The 20,545-nt window shown below is 42.6% G+C and overlaps 1 protein-coding gene across 4 annotated transcripts in view; it reads left to right on the top strand.

Moving 5' to 3' along the window:
- Positions 1-20,545, top strand: part of FRMD4A (FERM domain containing 4A) — a 344,320-nt gene that overhangs the window by 279,934 nt on the left and 43,841 nt on the right. For all 4 annotated transcript variants that reach the window (XM_061582284.1, XM_061582283.1, XM_061582285.1 and 1 more), the window contains 2 exons: positions 2,476-2,614; positions 8,837-8,978. In XM_061582284.1, coding sequence (XP_061438268.1) covers positions 2,476-2,614; positions 8,837-8,978 — 281 coding nt within the window. The remainder of the gene's footprint in view (positions 1-2,475; positions 2,615-8,836; positions 8,979-20,545) is intronic.

The following is a 20,545-nucleotide window of genomic DNA, read 5'->3' as shown; positions in this document are numbered from 1 at the left end:
CATATATGTGCCCCCCACCCCCGATTGGAGGCTGGGATATGGTTGACTACAAAAGGATCCCCCTCAACTGAAAATAAGGTGTAGTGATGCTGCAGGAGTTGAAGTTGCTGTATCCCCAGCTCCCTCTGAGGTGTTTATACAAGCGGGGATTGGGAGAAACAGATTATTCTGATGGAGGTGTTCCCAGGGAGCAGTGAGTCAGTGTTACAAAAGTAACAACACTGTCAGTAGCAGAGGTAGTAGAAATACATATTATTTCCCTTATATGAATGTAAGAATTGCTTTGCTGGAGCAAGTCTCCTTAGTTCAACACTTCTGTTTCCAACAGTAAGCATCCATAAGTCACAGAGTTCACAAGCAGCAGGACATGAACAGGTATCCATTGCCTGTTATTGATACTGACATTAGGTAATCTGAGGTACGCTGCCTCTGAACATGGACATTCTATTTTGCTAGCATGACGATTAATAGCCCTGCCGTCCATCATTATATCACACATGCTACTTATAATAGGCAAAAGATGCAGTCCAGCAGTGTGGAATATATGCGCCGGTGGAACTCTTGTCATTGTTCGCTACATTGTTCACTACATTGGGAGCTTTACAAGTATGCAGAGTGCAGCCAAAGTCCAATAGCCTTTTATACACACAGCAACAGTTAGTCCTTAGGATAACCATTTTATAATTATGGGGGGGAATAAGTTTGCACCGCTGCTTTCTGTATAAGAAGAAAGCTGTATACCTTGGCATATGGTAACAGAAATACTATTCAAATTATCTTGCCAGTATATCTGGCTGCTGGATCCCTCTCTTCACATTGTCTGGTTTTTCCACTTTCCTGTATTATATACCCTTCCTGTGACCTACACTTTTATGTTTTCCCCTGAATCATGACCATGTCTCCTATCTCAATGTTCAATTTTATTTGGAAAACTCAGATTCCAAGCTGTTTTAATGCTCAGGTTTGGAAGAGGGAGTAAAGCTGAAATCATCCCAAATGCAGCAGTTGTCATGCTGCTATGAAAAGCTAATTCTGAGGTGGCGTTTTTACTGCTGGATCTGCAAAAGATTTTTTTAAAAAAAATGTTTCCCTCCACTACAATAGCAACTGGCTTAATTTCAACTTCATTTTGCCATCTGTCTTTTTCCTCATTGAAACATTCCTCATTTGGAAAGCAGAAACAAAATTAGGGCTAATTGTAAGCATTGACAGGTTTGCACTGCAATCCTAAACTCGTTTGTAAGGAGTAAATCCTATTGAATGCAATGGGATTTTTTTTCTGAGAAAAATGTTTAGGATTGCAGTGTTGACAGTTGAATAAAACTGAAGTTTAGCTAAACGGACAGCAAAATTTCAACCTTCCCAGAAACCCACCCCATTTCCCATGTGACAATCACCTGTTGTAGAGAGTTTCCATGTTGTCACTAGCTAGCTATTTGGAACAGACTGTGATGTCATGATAAGTCCACACACACAGATAAACTTCATGGAGCACAGAGCAAGTCCAGAGGCTGATTTTTTAAATTGATTTCATTTACAGTTTTTCAGGCTCATTTCTATAATAAAGTATTCTATTCAAAATACAAGTATTTATTCAATATGCCATTATATGAGTATAGCAGAAGCCAAATTAAAAATACCAATAGTTCATTTAAAACAAGACCAGTCAACAATCAGCACCGCCAGACTGCTCTGACTAAAGCCCTAAATGAATTGGGAGTGAACTGCTTATAGGAGCATGCCCTCCCATGTGAGCCTGCCTGTTCATAGAGATCTTCTGAAGAAGCTCAGTTGCTTTGGAAGATGATATTTGTCTGAAACGTAGGGCAAATACATATGAAAACATAGAATTGAGATCCTATATTACTCCTGTATTACAGAAACAAATAATTTTTACATTGTTATCCCACCAGTCCGGAGTAATACAATCTCTGTTTGTTGATATGGTACCTATCACACTACTGGTATCAAATGAATGCTAAATTACAGGAAAAAAACAGCTCTAGTGGCAACTTGTATTGAAGAGCATGGGGGGGGGGAACTCAAACCCCAGCTGAATTTTAATTCTTTTAAAAGCAAAGCCTCACGTGACTCAAAAAGTGCTATTGGTAGTATTTTAAATTAACTGAGTGTCCAACACAAGACACTCTGTACATCAATGATGGTGCTGCGCCGTTGGCCCAGGAGGGGTCATACTAAATACCATGCTTGCTAGCTCAAGCTGCAATCCTAACCCCACTTACATGGGAGCAAGTCCCATTCAGTGGGTCTTACTTCTGAGTAGACATAGTTGGGATTGCAGTCTAAATTACTCTCATCCCTATTGTTTCAGTTGCTTAGAGATTGCCTACAGTTTCATATTTTTCCCTTAACAAATCTTGTGCAATACAATAAAATAAATAGCTTGGTGGGGGTGGGTTGCACTTCCCATTTCATGCTGGAAGCTAATTATTTGTTCTTTTCCTGCTATTCTAGGGCATCTGTCACTAGAAGGACTTTTGGACACAGCGGCATTGCTGTGCACACGTGGTATGCCTGTCCTGCCTTGATAAAGTCCATCTGGGCTATGGCCATTAGCCAGCACCAGTTCTACCTGGACAGAAAGCAGAGCAAAGTAAGAATCTTTTTTCTATTATTTGTTTTTACTAGTTTCATAAAGGCATTTCATATAAAATGACTAAGTCAAAAACAAATCAAAACATATTAGCTAAATATAATCTAAAAGAAACATATTTACAGAAGGCTGGAATCAACACTGCAGCTCCACTGGTGCAATAACCTGCTGTGCAGAAATGCAAAAATTCCCCTTCTTTTTCTGTCTCTTCCAACCACCCATGCATCCTCAAAATCAGCTCCAGAAGGTTGGGGAACTCCCCAGAGCAGACTTTGGGGGCGTGCAGGGGGAGGAGAGGAAATGGAATTCCCTTTGCACAAGCAGAAGTCAGTAGTTCTGCAATAAAGAAATAAACTTTGTTTACAAATTACTGGAATAACAACTTTATAAACAACCACCATCTTTTAATAAGCCTATTGTCTGATTTAGCACAGTGGGGAGGAGAGCCTGGCTGGGAGTCCAGAGTATATGAGTTCAAATCCCCGCTCATGTCTCCTGGGTGTCAAGGGCCAGCTAAAGATCACCCCCACAGTGAGTGGCTCAGGGGTTACGTGGCCTGCCACCTGTGCAGCCTTGGGCAAGCTGCATAGTTCCAAGGAGCCCAGTTGCCCCCAGCTGGCAGTTGCAGATGAGGAAGGGGCTGGCTTGTGCAGCTGTGGCAAGCTGAGCAGGCCCTAGCCAGCTGGGGAGGACTAGCCTCAGAGGGAGGCAATGGTAAACCCCCTCTGAATACCGCTTACCATGAAAAGCCTATTCATAGGGTCGCCATAAGTCAGGATCTACTTGAAGGCAGTCCATTTCCATTTTTCTTGGCTTCTGAAGTAACTGAGAAATAAATCAGTTTCACTAACAAACCAATATCCCAGGATTTTTGAAAAACCATTCTGAAATGGTTGGGATTGCTGAAGTTTTTTAGTAACCACCACCGCCACCCACCAGCAATATAGATTTGTGCAATTGCAGTTATTGATCAACTGTAGAGCTCCTGGTTCCACCAGTCCTTTTTTATAGAGAGAAAGTGAGAGAGCAACAAACAGAACTTCACCCAAGCTTGCTCTGGATCCCTATAAGGATTCTGTTAATCACCTAAAAATATATACATGTAAATATATAAAATCTTTCTGGGGTCAAGGGGGATATCCTATCCTATCATGTATTGAATCTCATTTAAAACGTTTTTCCAAAGTAATTGTACATATGAACACAACCAAAAAGTGTGCATGGTCTGCCTTAACTGAATTGCATCTCCAGCATTTAACACTGTCATTTCAGTATATCTTATTTAATATATATGGAGTAAAATACCATTGATAGATTGTTGTTGTTTATGTTTTCTTTCAGATTATCATTTATACACCTTGTAGGAACATTTTTATATAACCAAGGCTGTTCTTCATCAGCCAATTGTTGATTCGTGTCCTTATTTCATTTCTTTTTAAAAGAAAAGCTTATATTTTCGTGGTTCAGAATCATAACATAGATTTTGTTTATAGGCAAAAATCTTAAGAAAGTGGGAAGCAAGAGAACTATCCTTGACATGCCCACATACAATCCATCTAATCCCACAGTCTCAGTGCCATAAAATCACTTTTCCAAAACCTTGTCAGATTAGCAGGTAGCTAGAGGGGACAGAGAAAGTATGTCTTCTTCTTTGTGTATTTCCTTGAGTCATTTGGAACAGCTGTGGCATGATACACCACCTTCTTTTTCTATTCCCTGTTCCTGGTCTGGATTCTGTGGGTTAATATGGGGAGGGGGACTATATGAGAAAGTCTGATTTTGCAGGTTGTGACTCTGGGTGCATCCACATGTCAGCTTAATACTGTAAATGGGTGTTGAAATATCTCAAATGGGTCATTGGCAACAGGGTAAACATGGATTCAAGCGGGGGGCAAGTACAGGGTGGCATTTTGCTGCCAAAACATCATGTGAATGCTGTAAGTAACTTGCATGTCTGAGGAGCATTGATGCACCTTCTATGTTTGGTGGACTTAATGGTCCACTGGGCTCTCCCAGACTGTGAGTTAGCTTACTCTTCTGGTCTTCAAGGTTTGGTTCTTTTAAATGACAGTTTGTTCAGCGTATTTACAATCTCTCAAAAATGTTTATTTAGTTACAAGGTCTAGTGAACAACAGCAGCTGTATGTTACCAAGGAGAAAAGTCACCCTTTTACAAAAACAAATAGTGACGGTGTTCAGATGATCATCCAAGGCTTCATAAAGCATGGTTCATGAAGCTGTGGCTGCACTCTCCTCCCTTGCTCCTCTTATTGCATGCCAGCTTTGTCACAAAGATCCTGGCTTGCATTTAGCCAGAATTTGCTATTATGTTCAAAACTGGGAATGTGTTTCAATGTCAGCTGATAAACCAGGAGAATAAAAATGCAGACCTGTGATTCTCTTATTCTGATATTTTGAAGCTTGAATACTAGTTCCAAACGAAGTTTTCAGGCTAGTTTAATAACTTTTCAGCTATTAGTGTGGCAACTCTTACATCCAATCAGACAAAGCATGCATTAAGTCTTGTAACAAATTGCTCTCCGGCTTCCCTTTATGGGATATGCATACTAAAGACTCCTAAATACTCTGAACACTTTACCTTTGCTCATTATCTGCTTTGCCACTGCTCCCAGGTATCATGTGGAAATTTACAAGATGTTGAGACTTTCTTAGATAAGGCTCCAAAGTTCAAAATTCTTGTTTCATTCCCTTCTTCCCTTCATTTCTGGTAGTGGAAGACTTTAGAATTAATATGTCTATATGTACTAGCACAATGTAACATTGTCCCTGGATTATTTTTTTCTTATGAGGTAGCCTCTTTTCTCTGTGTTATAATGGATTTTTTCCCCTTTGGGAGCTCTTTTTCAGAAAGACATAAATGAAAGCAGACTGATGGACATTGTTCAGACTTGCGATTTCTTATAAAACTAGGTTCACAGTGAGTTATTACATATTCCAGTCAAGCTTCAGAATATGAACAGTCCATAAAAATTAAGGTGGCACTTTACCTGTAGTAGGACTGAAAAACTGATTTGACTTTATCAGAAGCAGCTCACCAGATGGGGTAGAGTTGCTATGCTACCTTCCCAGTAGGGAGAAGGGGACGGGCAAGGTGGTGGGGAGGTTAGCATGGTAGAAATGCACCAGCAGAAGCACCAAATTGGCTCTGCCAGTGCGTTTCCATCATGTTGACATCCCCTCCCCCACTCCCTCCTAGAAAGCAACAGTAGCCCACCTACTGGGAAGGTAGCATAGTGACTCTGCTCCAGCTGGTAAGCTGCTTTTGCTTGATGGATTTTTAAAATAAAACTGCTTTGAATATAAATATAATCCTTACTAATGGGTCTCTTGCCTACTAAAAGGAGCTTGGTTGTACTGTGAAATATTTGCTTTAAAATATTTCAAAGGTCAGGGAAGGGTGAAATGGGTATGGTAGATTTGCAGTAAGAAATGTACGGTTTAGGCCCTTACTGCCATGTTACCATTATAAATCTGCCCCCAGGCCTGAAAGCAACTTAAATGAAAGCAGTTGTTGGGTGAAGTCCATTTTGGAAAAGGTCCTTCAAGAGCTCATAAAGCACCTGTGATCTCATTGTCACCAGAAGAGCAATAGATCAATCAACACAGAAAGGAAATTTGTTTCCCTTCTAGTAGTGCTATGTCAAGCATGGAGCTGATTATTAACACTACATCTGGTTACCTAGGCTCCATTTGATGCTGGTGCCTAGGAATTCAAATATTTGTTCATCCAACTATATGAAACTTGGTTCCTAAAAACTGATGATAGCTTTAAAAAGATTAGAATTTTCTGGCTCCAATTATAACTCTTAATAAAGAGCCTGAATAATTGTTATTTATAGTTGATTTATATATTTTATTTATTTATTTATTTATTTATTAAATTTATATACCGCCCGACTAGCGATAGCTCTCTGGGCGGTGAACATAAAATAGTATAAAAATACAATGAATAACAAAATAATATTAAAATACAATCAACAATACAACAAACATTTTTAAAATTAGATCAATGTAACTTAAAATGCTTCAGAGAATAGGAAGGTTTTGACCTGGCGCCGGAAGGAAAGCAGAGTCGGCGCCAGGCGTACTTCCTCAGGGAGATATAAATCAGTTGCCCCTCATACTGAGTTGCCATTGAGCTCAACAACCAAATGAATATCTGAAGTAGTGCCCTCCTGACTGTCATGAAGGCCTGACAACTTGGGCGGATCTTTCTGGCAGTGTTCTGGGTCTTTTTGACCACCTTTATCTTTTTATATTTAAAATTTTTATCTCAGTGACTAGCTGAAGCTAGATTAGGCGCTGAGTCTATTTAGAAAGTCTCTTGGGAAATTCAGTCAGGCGTTGCCTCAATCTTCCAGAAGTCTAAACCCTTTACCCTCTATTTTGAGGTACTTCAGGGTGCTGCTATATTCATGGGGTAGCATGCATGCCCTGGGGAGACAGAAAATAGCCTGTGAGGATCTCTTTAGGGGGGTGGGCGGAATTCCCTTTGCCACACCAAAACAAAGTCTCATCTTTTGGCTTTTTCCCCACAATGAAATGGCAGTGCTTGGATTATACTCTTTTTAATACACCCCTTTGGTTGTGCTTAGAGCAGAACCCATGATGGTACTTGGTTGCATGACTTGGGCTGATTTTTTGAAAATCATTTTGCCCAATGAAGCCACTAGGTAATTTCCACTCATTTCCGCAGATGTAAAGGTCATACCACATTCATCCTTCAGGAGCCCGTATGAGTGGCTGCACTTACAATTATCTGCATGGATGTAACTTCATGTAGCAAACCATTTAGGCAAATTGCGTCCTTCCCAGCCCAACCCTGTGATTGTGTTAGGAATGGGAGCCAAATGAATAGCTGTTTCTGTTTGTATTGACCTGCTCCTTGCTGATTCTGGATAAAGGATTTTAAGATCCAGGGAAACACTGGAGTGCTTTCCTTTTAGTCACACTGATTTTGCATCCACTGAACAGGGTGGCATGTTTTTATCAACAACCAGAGCTGTAATTTTGATAAATTAGCTTCTGTCTGATTAGGCTGCGGTCCTATACTGGCCTCTTTATGAATTCAGAAGATTGTAGCGTATGCATAGGCAAAGCCAAACAGTCTCCGTATTGGTACAAGGAAAGAAAAAAGGAATTCTAGGTTCAGAACATTATGTTTTATGCGGAGCTGCAGCCTGTCACTTGCCCTGCAGTGTGGCACCTCCTCTTCCCATTCCTCTTCCTCCTCCGCAGTGTGGCCCTGTTGGGGAGGTTCTTGCCAAGGCCTCTACTATATTGTTTGGTCCAGGGGGAGTCTCTTCTCTTGCCTCCTCCTTCCCTGTGGTGGTAGATAGTGGTGAATCCACTGCAGCTTCAGATTCCATTCCTACTTTGAATTGAGCCTGGAAACTAATTGGAAGCCAGTGCAGTTATGTCAGAATTGGTGTTATATGTTCAGATCAACTTATTCCAGTCAACGGTCTGGCTGGGGAATTTTGCACCAGCTGCAGTTTTCAAACCATTTTCAAAGGCAGCCCCATGTATAACACATTGCAGTAGTCTAACCTAGAGGCTACCAGAGCATATACAACAGATATTAGGCTGTCCCTGTCCAGATAGGGGAACAGCCAGGCCACCAGACAATGCTGATGGAAGGCACTCCGCACTAACAAGCCCATTGGAGCATCAAATGACAGTAATGGATCCACGAGTATCCCCAAGCTTACGTACCTGCTCCTTCAGAGGGAGTGTAACCCCATCCAGAGCAGGCCACATCCCATCCATCCGGTCTAGAGAACCACCCAACAGTGCCTCAGTCTTGTCTGGATTAAGCTTCAGTTTATTGGCTTTCATCCAGTCTATTACCAATAAGTACAATAGCATAAGTTGGAGTCATGCAATTGCTCTTAGCTGTACCATACTTTGTAGGTTGTTGCACGTGAGAACCAGTGATGCTAACCTCTGTAGGAGGCTCACTGGGAAGTCTGCCATTTAGAAATGGCTTTAGAGTCTGGATGCCAGCATTATGTGGAATGTTGATCAGTGCCATAATGTGACAAGCATTGGGCTTCTACTCTTCTGAAAGTTTGTTCATAAGTGGGGGTAGTAAGATGTGCCTATTAATGATTGTGATAACAGATGGAATAAAAATTCTTAAGACAGAGTTCTTGTATGATAGTTGCTATAGTACAGATTTCTGCTTTTTTCTCCCTCCAGTCCAAAATTCATGCAGCAAGAAGCTTGAGTGAGATTGCTATTGACCTGACTGAAACTGGAACTCTGAAGACCTCCAAACTAGCCAACATGGGAAGCAAAGGGAAGATTATCAGTGGCAGCAGTGGGAGCCTTTTGTCATCAGGTATGTTCCTTTGTGTTGCAGAGTTGGTTCTACAGTTAAAAGGAACTGAGGATTGTTAAATATTTGCTGGAATACCACATCTGAGTTTAGAGTTTTGGACTGATGCCATTGTTCATATTGTGTAAGAATAATTTGCCACATTTTGGATGTTTAGGTTACAGCTCTGAGACTTGAGAGCTGCCAAATGTAGGATTAAAATATTTGTAGTTGTAAAGGCACGCTTTGCTAGGAGACTGCAGTCCTCTCTTATTGTAGTCCAGTCATCATTGGTTTATTGGAGTCCAAAACCTACTTTACTCCCATTAAAGTTTTTTGGTGGGTGGGGGAGAAGTCAGTGGCATAAACTATCTTCAGTTGCTGCATTTCCTCCTCAATCTAAGAACATAAGAACATAAGAAGAGCCTGCTGGATCAGGCCAGTGGCCCATCTAGTCCAGCATCCTGTTCTCACAGTGGCCAACCAATCTGCCTCTCTTGTTTCCTCTTGCCTGACTGAATGGAACCCTAGAAGGCCAGTAATTGTTATCTGGCATTCCCTGTAATGCCACACATTTGGGGTGCAACTTTCAGTTCTCATAAAACTGGAAACTGGGTTTTAAGCCAGAAGAGGGATAGGGAACCTGTGGCTCTCCATATGTTGTTGGACTACAACTCCCATCAACCCAGCTAGTACAGACAGTTGTCAGGGATTGATGGGAGTTATAGTCCAGCCAGTATCTGAGGCCCACAGTTTCTCCATCCCTGGTCTAGAATCTCTGGGTTCCCATGTTTTTTCTAGTATGACTGGTAGCTGACACAAGCTGAGAGAGATGAGCTAAAGCAACCTTTGCAAACATTGCTGGATGTGTCTGAACACTAAATCAGTACATTTTCAACTACAACAAAAACAGCAGTGGCACTGCTCATGCAATCTCCCTTAGGTCACTGATGGATTACACCCCACTTGTAATCAATCCTAGTGATCGAATACATCCCACCTTTTGAAGACCAGTGGTGTAATCTATACACTCAAGAGTTAATAAACAATCTGGTGGTTGATTTTAATCTATTGAAAATCGATGCAAGCAATAAACAAATTAGGGTGTTGGTTTTTAGTGGAGAGGACTTTGGTGAGCCCAGATGGATGCACATAAAAGAGGAAGTGAGCAAGTGAACAATTCCTTTTTTCACAGAGCACATATGACAACCAAAACAAACTGTAGTAAGCTCTCTCACCAGAGGATTAACTCTACCTCATGCTAAATCTTTGATTACCACCTGGTAGCAACCACACACATCAGGCAGAGATATAAGTTGCAATGTGTGGTGGAAATTGTGCATCTGAGTCAGAAGTAACTTCCCCTCTCTGTTGTGAAATAGCTGCTGGAGGTAAACTTTGTTGTTGTTATGTGCCTCCAAGTCAGCTACGACTAATGGCGACCCTATGAATCAGCGATCTCCAAGAGCATCTGTCATGAACCACCCTGTTCAGATCCTGCAAGTTCAGGTCTGTGGCTTCCTTTATAAACTAAAAGGTAAAGGTGTCCCCGTACTTATAGTGCGAGTCGTTTCCGACTCTTAGGGTGACGTCTTGCGACGTTTACTAGGCAGACTGTATATATGGGGTGAGATTGCCAGTTCCTTCCCCGGCCTTTCTTTACCCCCCAGCATATGCCGAGTACTCATTTTACCGACAACGGATGGCTGGAAGGCTGAGTGGACCTCGACCCCTTTTACCGGAGATTCGACTTCCTCCTTCTGTTGGAATTGAAGTCTGGCCGTGAGCAGAGCTTCGGCTGCGTTACTGCCACTTACCACTCTGTGCCAGGACACCTCCTTAATTTCAACTCCAAGATCAGTTTCCCACAGGATCCTGTATAAACAGGACACAATTCCCTTACTAGAGTGACTGTAATTCAATATTGCAGATTCAAAACCTGTCAGGGTCTTGTAGCATGAATCTTGACTCCAGGATCAGTGAAAATATGGTGCTTTTGAAGCCAGTTCAAAGTCAGGCCCCTATGTCTTCGGTAGTGGGACCCAGTGTGGTGTAGTGGTTAAGGTGTTGGACTACGACCTGGGAGACCAGGGTCCGAATCCCCACATAGCCATGAAGCTCACTGACTGACCTCGGGCCAGTCACTGCCTCTCAGCCTCATGAAAACCCCATTCATAGGGTCACCATAAGTCGGAATTTATATTTACATTTACCACTGTTTAGGGTCAAACCCTTGTCAGGTGGTTTACAAAACACCAATAAAAAAATTTAAAAACTGACTAATAGCTTATATACATGTGCACATCAGTTCTCACCAAGTTTGCCCCTACCTTATCTGAGCAAGTTTGAGTCTGCTGTTTTCTGTGTCTTCCCCACCCCGTTGTCCCAGAAGACAGAACTTCACACTCTGAAATAATCAGACACTTTTAAAAAGAGTTCATATATGAGCCTCAACACTGAAAAACCAATTAAATGTCACCACTGTGTTGATTTCTCTTCATAGCTGCTGGCACAATCCTGTTCCTTTCATGCAGTCTCATTCCTGCAAACATTCACATGTTAATTGCAGAACAGAAAGACAGGAACTTCTTATCTCCTTGTGTGCTTTCTTGTGGTGATCATTGGGGAGATGTGATGTTTCTTCATCCTTTCCTGCCCAATCGGTGTGCTAAGGGCATTGCACATTTCAAAGGAGATAGCTCTGGTACAACATCAGACCTCCAACCTTGGCTTGAAGAGCAGGTTTGAGGGTTTAGATCTTAGACCTGAAGAGGCACAGCCTTTAGATCTTACCCTAAGTTATATGTGCAACCCTGGTTCTTGCTGTTTTATACCATAGGCAATCATTGTCCCAGGATACGCAAAAGTGAATAGTAATGATGTATTCAGCCTCACCAATAGTTATTTAATGGCAGAATGTTCACTTTAATTGCACGGGCATTTGAGTGGTCATAAGTGACCATCAATCAAACTGCAAGGTTTAATTTTTTTTATTCGTAAATTCATCAGTTAAAGTGGTTCCTGTTTAATTGGTGGGGGCCAACATTAATCACTGAAGGTACCTTTGTTTTGGTATGCTACAGTAACAGAATGCACAAGAAAGAAAGCATAGCCACCTTACAGCCTAGGCCCTGGACAGCACCTGTTCGGTTATACTCCTCTTACAGTCTGTAAAATGTCTGTAAAATTTCATGCAGACTGACAGCTCTACATAAATTATTAATATTAATTTAACTTAATTAAACCATCCATTTAAAAGGGCAAAAGATTAATCAGCTAAAGATTGTTTGGCAGCCCTACATTATACCATGGTGACTATATTTAACATTAAGGTGACGGTGATATTTATTATGTGTTCCACATCTAGAAACTAGGTGCTGTAGAAGACACACAAGCTGCTTTATCTACATGGCTGTAGAACTTTAATTTGTAGCCTTGTGGATCTCGTTCTTGGGGATATTGTCCTGCTCATAATCTCTCCCTTGCTTCTGATCTCAGATCTTTAAAGACTGCCCACAGCAAAGCATTGGGCCAATCACTGTCACTGCCCAGCCTACAGCATGGAGTGGCAACAAGTTGATTTACAAAACAGTTTTGATTTCTGTGCAAAGCTGATTTCACGAAGAAACACACTGAAGTTGCATTTCCCCAGGTTTCGGGAGTAAAAAGGGGCAGAGTTGTGTCTCCAACTTGAGAAAACAGAGCTAGAGATGCACTTAAGTCAGCACAACCACGAGTGTCTCTCTACTCTTAGACTGTGAGCACACTTGTCACACCTACAACAGTATTTCCATTGGCCACACCTGGAGTGGCAACAGTTGCAAAATGTGTTTGAAGCTGAATTTTTTTTAAAAGGCACTCAAGCTGATCCCACCAGGTTTTATAGTAAAAAGGGGTGGGATTTGACTTGCATTGTGTGCCCCTGTTTTTGCAAAAAAGAAGTGGAGATACATTGGAACCAGCAGAACAGTGTGTTTCTATCCTTAGTCTTGAAAAGCAGATTCACCAACCAAAAGTGATCCAGTTACAAGAAGGAAACAGCTCGTAGCTGTAACTTGTCAAATATGGCCCGCAAGGCCAATCCTGATAAGTGGGCAGAGGTGCCCACCTATCAATCATCTGATGTCATAATGATGCCAGGTCATTTGCTGTTTGAAGTCCTCAGGCAGGACTTGCAGGCAGCAAGGCACCTAAGTAAGTCCTGCCTAAAGGTAAAGGTGTCCCCGCACTTGCAGTGCGAGTCTTAGGGTGACGTCTTACGACGTTTACTAGGCAGACCGTTTATATGGGGTGAGATTGCCGGTTCCTTCCCTGGCCTTTCTTTACCCCCCAGCATATGCTGGGTACTCATTTTACTGACCACGGATGGATGGAAGGCTGAGTGGACCTCGACCCCTTTTACTGGAGATTCGACTTCCTCCTTCTGTTGGGATCGAACTCCGGCCGTGAGCAGAGCTTTGGCTGCGTTACCGCCGCTTACCACTCTACACCACTTCCTTTAGCCAGTATATTCAGTCCTGTGGTAGTGCCAATTTCTTGTTTATGTGTGTCTCCTCTCATGTGTCACAAGCACAGGGGTAAACACCCCTGCCCATTGGAATTCACTGTGGAGATCTCAACAGCAGGTGAAGTTGCTTGGTAAGAACTTTATTTCCAGTGTTATATCTGTGCAGTGCATTCAGGAGTGGAATAAATCTCTGAACATCCTACTGAGGTTTGTTTTTCAAGAAGGGGAGATGCTATTCCTCATGAAGTTTGTTTGTCCTCCAAGCCACAGTGCAGAATAGTGCAGTATTTTTTATAGTTGAAGAGAACTTGGGCAGAGAGACTTTTTCTTTGTGGCAAGGGCAAGAAACCTTTGTTTCTCTCAAGTTGCCCAACTGCAGGGAACCCTTTTTTCTTTAGTTCCCAGTAAGACCACCAGAACTTGGCCTGACTGTAATTCAGTCCTGCTTGGTGGGTTTTCTCTGTAGGACCAAGGATATTAGACACCTTCAGATCACTCTGGTGCTTCCAGACTAGCATCATTGCACCTGATCTTGCAGGGTTCTTTTCTCCACCTGTATGTTTGCCTTTGCTCAGCCCTTCTTCCTATGGCTCTACTAGGCAGCAGTCTCCAAGCAATGCCTGCCTGTTCCAAGAGTGGGTGGCTATCTGCCAGAGATGCCTCATTTTGTGCAGCACATGTTATTGGGGGATGCCTGCCGAAAGTGAAGAGGCAGCATGGCCTTGTTTGCTTTCAGCTGCTGAAATCCTCACTCACCCTGTCTGACTTCTCAAAGCAACAGAAATCACTGCTCATTTAGCGCTTCCCCATTTCTCTGCATGCCTGATTTGATAAGCCTTTGATTTCATTGTATATTCATATATTCCCATTCTTATTTCACCTACTCCTAAAGGGCATGGGACAACTCCCATATATTTATTTATTTACTATTAGCAAAAGTTTCTGCCCCATTAAGGAAAAAAATATCATGGTGGTGAACAGCATAATAAATAAATAAAATTAACATCAATTAAATAAATAAATAAAATTAGCGTAAATAAAATTGCATTCATAAAACAAGCATAAAACGAGTAACATCAATACAACAACACAAAAAAACAGAGTTCACTTTCTTTTTGAACATGTGTGCCCCTGATCTGGTAAGGAAGGTCTGTGCTCAGAAGCAGGCTTGATGCACAAGTGCATTTAGAACCACATTTACATTCACAATGTGGTCCTCACTTGGGCCCCATTGAACTGACTGGAGGCATGTTTTTATGCAGATGGGAATTTGTGTATCCCTACAGGGCTACAACATGGTGCAAGACTAGGGGAACAGCTGCAGCACCGGGGCACTGAAGAAGACCTGCCCTGGGAATGAATACTTGAGCATCTGGGTGCTTGCTTGCTCACTCCTCTGGGTTGCTGTCTCTCGAGACAGCTGAGGTCCCTGGTAAGTGCTGCAAGGACTGTGACCCCCTGCCTGACCTTGAATCCAGAGATCATCCAGAGAGACCATTGCATCCTCAAATAACTGTCCAGTGGAGCTTTTCCATATTGTCAGGGATCTGTTGACATCAACTCCAGGAAATGGAGTGTGAGATCCTTTGGAGGCCCACTGTGAATTGTTCACAAGGCACTTTGAGGGTAAAGTTGCTCGCCTCCGTAGCAATCTTGATGCCTCTTCCACATCTACTGTAGTTCTCAGTGAGGTGTCCTTCTGCTGCAACTTTAGATCGGTTTCAGTTGATGCGGCCTGATGACGTGGACAAGATGCTTGCAACGATGCGGCCAGCAATGTTTCCTCTTGACCCTTGCCCTTCTTGTTTTATTAAAGCTTGCCGAGGGGGTTTGACCCGATGGATCCAGGGTGTAGTCAATGCGTCATTGTGGGAGGGAATGGTTCCAGCCACCCTGAAAGAAGCAGTGATCTGACCGCTCCTGAAAAAGGGACTCATTATTTTGTGATAACTACTGCCTGGTTGCAAATACCGCATTTTAGGGAAGGTGACTGAGAGGTTTGTGGCACAGCAATTTCAAGTACTCTTGGATGAAACAGATTATCTTGGCCATTCCAATCTGGGTTCAGGCCTGATTATGGAACTGAATCAGCCTTGGTTGCCCTGATGAATGACCTTTATCAGGGGAAAGACAGGGAAAGTGCGATCGCGTTATTCTGACTTGATCTCTCGGCAGCTTTTTATACTATTGGACGGATGGACATAATGTTCCTATATGCTGGTCCTTGACTTACTAAATGTGCCCCAATAGAAAATCTTAGAATATCATTAACAATAGCTGACAGAGAGATTCACATTTAAAAATGGCTTCTTCACTACTCTTAAAACTGCTGTTATCAGCCTGAAAGGTGGCAGGTCCTCACTCAAGAAGGGAAAGTCAATTTCAGCAAGCAAAAGTATAGACGTGGTGAAGAATATGCCAAAGACAGCAAATCAACTTTGATTTCCCTCCATAGCATGTAGTAGTGAAAAATGCAGGGCATTATCATGTCATGCCATTCTCTGCATTTGGTCCACATAATTGATTGCTATGGGAGGTTGTGTGACAGGAACACACAATGCGTGCCACATGTTTCTTCTGTTACAATCAAAATAAAATATAATCTGGAAAAAAGATGATCCTATGACATCCTCGCATAGACTCTGCAGTCAAATTAGCAGTGCTTCGCCAGACCAAATCTGTGTGATTTTTATCTGTACAGGGAAGAGTTATACTGCAATTGATATTTATATTGCAATCTTACTGTTTTCTGTACAGAAATATTATCTATGATAAAATCAGTACATAACAAGCTGTCAGACTACAGCAGGCTATATGTCTCCGCTTGCCACTTTTATCAAGTGAAGCCTTCATGCTTTATTTAGAAGCCTAACATGGAATACATGGAACGGGGGTTCCAGAGCCAAGAGTGGAAGATCTGTTTCTAATTCTGCAACTGCCTGCCTTTGCTTCATCTTTTGCCCTGTTCACAAAATGGCAAAAATGTAAATGTACTGCCTTCAAGTCAATTCCGACTTATGGCGACCCTATGAATAGTGTTTTCATGAGGCTGAGAGGCAGTGACTGGCCCAAAGTCACCCAGTGAGCTTCATGGCTATATGAGGATTTGAACTTTGGTCTCCAAACCTATAGGGCACAGTTCTTTGATATTCCCAAATGAAATATGTTCTCCAAGTGCAAAGTATTAGTATATTACAGGGGGTCTCATGTATATACCCACACATAAAACGAAGTGTGGAAGATGTTTTATAGTCTTGTGAAAGATCTACAGTAATAGAAATATGCAGTAGTGGGTTGCTGTTCTGCTTGCGATTACAGAGGGAAACATATGCATTGGGAGCACACAGGCTCTCAAACGGAATTTGCATTAACCATCTAAGATCAACAAAGCCTCTGAGTTTCATCCTTCCATTGTTTCCAAATCTACCCTGCTCTTACCTTTGAAAGATTTGGCAGAGGGTTAAACTTGATTTAAAAAATATACACAGAGAGCCTTCATGGCAGTTTCTTTTGGAATCCCCTTCCCTAGCATGTGAACAGAGATGCCTTTCTCTTCCTTGTGCCCCTCAGGGGTACTGCAAACAATCCAGTGTTTGTTCTCTGAATAGCAGTAGCTATAGAGCTTCTGATTTGGCCTTGGGCTGTTGGGTTTTTGTTTATTTGTTTAGCTTCTCTTCCCCCCCCCCCCCCGTCTGTTTAAATAAGATAAGCGAAACCCAGGAAATGCTCAATATGCCCTCCAGGAATTCCTGTGCTTGTGGGCAACATTCCTGCATTTGTAAAAGTTACATGCCAGTTGCATTGTTGCTTCTTACATGATTCCATTAACTTTGCCTCCTTGGGGAGAACTAGGCATGATGGTGGCTGACTTGTGTCTTCAAACCTGTGTGCTGCTGCCAAACCCCCAGGCACCTGGTTGGCCACTGTGAGAACAGGATGCTGGACTAGATGGGCCACTGGCCTGATCCAGCAGGCTCTTCTTATGTTCTTATGTTCTTAAAAGCAGGGCAGGGAGATTTAATGTGTCAAAGCAGTAGACAGGAAAGGAGTGCTGAACCATTCCTCTCCTTGCTACCTTTCTCCCCTTAAACTCCTCCCTCCAACCCATTTTCTCTTTGCTAGGCTTATTTCCAGCTAGGGCAGAAATGGGGAACCTCTGGCTTGTGGGCCAAATTTGCTCTGGCATGGGTCTCAATTTGTTCTGCAAGGCTATTTTCTCCAGCCATGTCCACCTGCCCCACACCTGACAACCTATGTGGGGAACTCAATCACACAGCCAATCCCATCAGAAAGCAGGGTTGAACTTGCTGCCCATCAGCTGATAGGTGACCAGATCAAGCCTGCTAGATTGGCTGCACAACCGAGATCCTTGAGGGAACTGTCCTAATGACACAAGGTGGTTGATAGCTGGGTTGTCCAGCCCCCCTGTCATAATTGGCCTGGACCATCAGGCCAAAAAGGTTCCTTACCTCTAGGAGCTAGAAGAAAAACAGTCCAAGGATTGCAGAGGGGAAAGTGGCAGGTGGAAGAAGGTTCACTTGAAATCACTCAGCTCTTTAGGCCACAGTTGGTGCTTTGAAGATGAAGGCCTGTTTTTCTCATGTCTTTTTCACCCTCATATTAGCTAATGTCAGAGCTTAAAGTGCTGATTTTGTCGTCTGGCACTGGCTTTCAGTCTGAGCAGATGTGGAGAGTCACAGATAGACTTCCCAGATATTTTTAGTACTATATTGTGCTTTCCTAGAATTTAATGGTGTCAACAACAATAAAACAAAGATAAGAAAAGTAAATTGTCAGGTTATCTGCATCAAGGATGGACTGTAGTGAAACATAAGAGCCAATTTACTTTTTAAACTTCAGTTCAACAAAGTTTAAAGAGAAATGTCTGCAAACTGCAAATGGTACACGTGTAACAAAATTACTATTGAAATTGTTGGTTTTGTGATGTATTTTTCTCATTATTGTCAGCCGCTTTGAGCTTAATCTTTTTAATTGGAAAGGTGGCATACAAATAGAGTGATGATGATTATAATGTACACTTATGCTGGGTTTCCCATCATTAAATACAAAAGAGGCAGAGCCAGATTAAGCTGAGGAGGGCCCCTAGGCTGATTCTGAGCCGCCCGCTGTCCCGTCCCATCCCATCCCCCCCGCTTCACCTACCTTTCCGCTTTTTTTGTGGCTGCACACACTGCTCGTGCAGGTTTGCCATCAATCAAGATGGTGGCCAAGGTTTCCCTAAGGGGCTGAAGCCTCTGCCGCCATCTTGGTTGATGGCAGCAATGCGCACGTGTAGCACGCATCCGTGCTATCAACCAAGATGGCGGCAGAGGCTTCAGCCCCTTAGGGAAACCTCGGCCACCATCTTGATTGATGGCAAACCGCAAAAAACAGCGGAGGAAAAGGTAAGTGAAGCGGGGGGATGGCAGGCGGTTTGGAAGCTCTTGTCCCACGATCCGCGGCTCCTGACCTGCTTCCATGGATCGTGGGCCCCCAAGAGCTCTGGGCCCCTAGGCTTCAGCTTACTAAGCCTAATGGATAATCCGGCCCTGAAAAGAGGGAGCCTGATTGTTTTGAATTTGCTCCTTCCGTGTTTAAATATTGGCCAATAAATGCATATGCACCATTCACAATTAATGGTACTACCCATTTAAACTTGTGTGCATTTTATGCATAGATTTTAAAAATAAATTCTGAATTAGCTCTAACTATGCACATCACAGCATAAGGGAATGAAGTACAAGTGACCAGTGTTTGCATACTTTCTACTAACTATAACATGGGGGGAACTTCATTCTCTCCCCTGCAAATGATGTTTGTGCTGCAAATGCAAATCCCTTCCCTTGATGCAGCAGAAGCACAATAAGAGAAACAACAAGGAATTCTGAGTCTTTGTCATTTCTTGTCCCATGCTGGTGGGAAGGAGAAAGAGGACTTGCTCTATTAGCTTTTGAGCACAGTTTATCCATTTGAATGAACCTGATTAGTAACATCTTTTACTATATTTTGTTTGCTCCATTCTGCTTTGTGAAGAGTAGTGTGTCTGGGTATACACATTCCTTATGTGCCAGAATGGAGTGTATAATGTTTCATGGGGGAGGCTGGCAGTCCTTCTTGCTGACCTAGATTTTCCTGATGACAACATCCCAGATCAACAGATTGCTGGGTAGAACTCAATGCCTAGTAATTAACACTATCCAAGAAGTTTTATTTGTTTTAGTAATTAAGGAACATCAGAAAAAATATTATTTTCCCTCCACCAGCCATTTGCAGGGATCTACCTGTCCCATTAACTTGCTCGGGAGTGAAGAAACGGTGCACCCCCAGAAGTGGCTGCTGGGAGGAGGATCCCTTATGTGGGGTCTTGCCTCACTAGCCATTTCTGGGCTGCAGCTTTTTGTGCTTAATGAGGACCTGTTTTGTTGTTAGGAGAAGGAATTGCAGGTAACTACCACTGCAATCACCATTTTTCCTCTCCCCCCTGAAGGATGAAGGTCTGGGAGAAAGAGCTTTCAAATTAAGCACAGCTGTGGAGATGCTGAGGTGCACATTAAGAAGTAGCCTTTAAAAAAAACTTTCTTCAGGATCGAAGTGACTTCCACCAAAAATAGTAATAATGGCAGTCAGCTGATTTACAAAAATCCATTGCACAAGAACAATGCTTTAAGTAGAATAGTTGTCATAAATGTCAAATGTAGTCTCAGCAGTCTGAAAATTCACAGAATACAGGAGCAAAAGTGACAATCTCACTACAGTTTTGGGGCATGTGTCACTTGAATCACAAGCATGCAAGAAGCAACAACTCTAGGGGTGGGGGGAGCTAATGTGGATTTTGGCCAAGTTACAGATATCCTCTTGCACTCGTTTGTCTATAAGTAGATCCCTATTCAAGCATTTTAGCCCTCACAGGATTAGAACTTTGTGTGAGGAGAGCAGGGATATGCTCACTGGCAATGCCACTTGCACTCCTGTTGCCTGGCACCATTCCCCTCCCTGCATCTGTAGCAGAAAGCCTGTTGTATGCCTGCAGGCTCTCTGTGCAGTTTAGAATCCTGATTGCATAAGGTTCTAAATTGTATGGGGA

This window comes from Rhineura floridana, chromosome 8 (assembly GCF_030035675.1).
Source record: "Rhineura floridana isolate rRhiFlo1 chromosome 8, rRhiFlo1.hap2, whole genome shotgun sequence".
In the NCBI taxonomy this organism is placed as follows: domain Eukaryota; kingdom Metazoa; phylum Chordata; class Lepidosauria; order Squamata; family Rhineuridae; genus Rhineura; species Rhineura floridana.
Note: the sequence above shows the minus strand (reverse complement) of the source record. Positions and strands in the feature narration are given on the sequence as shown.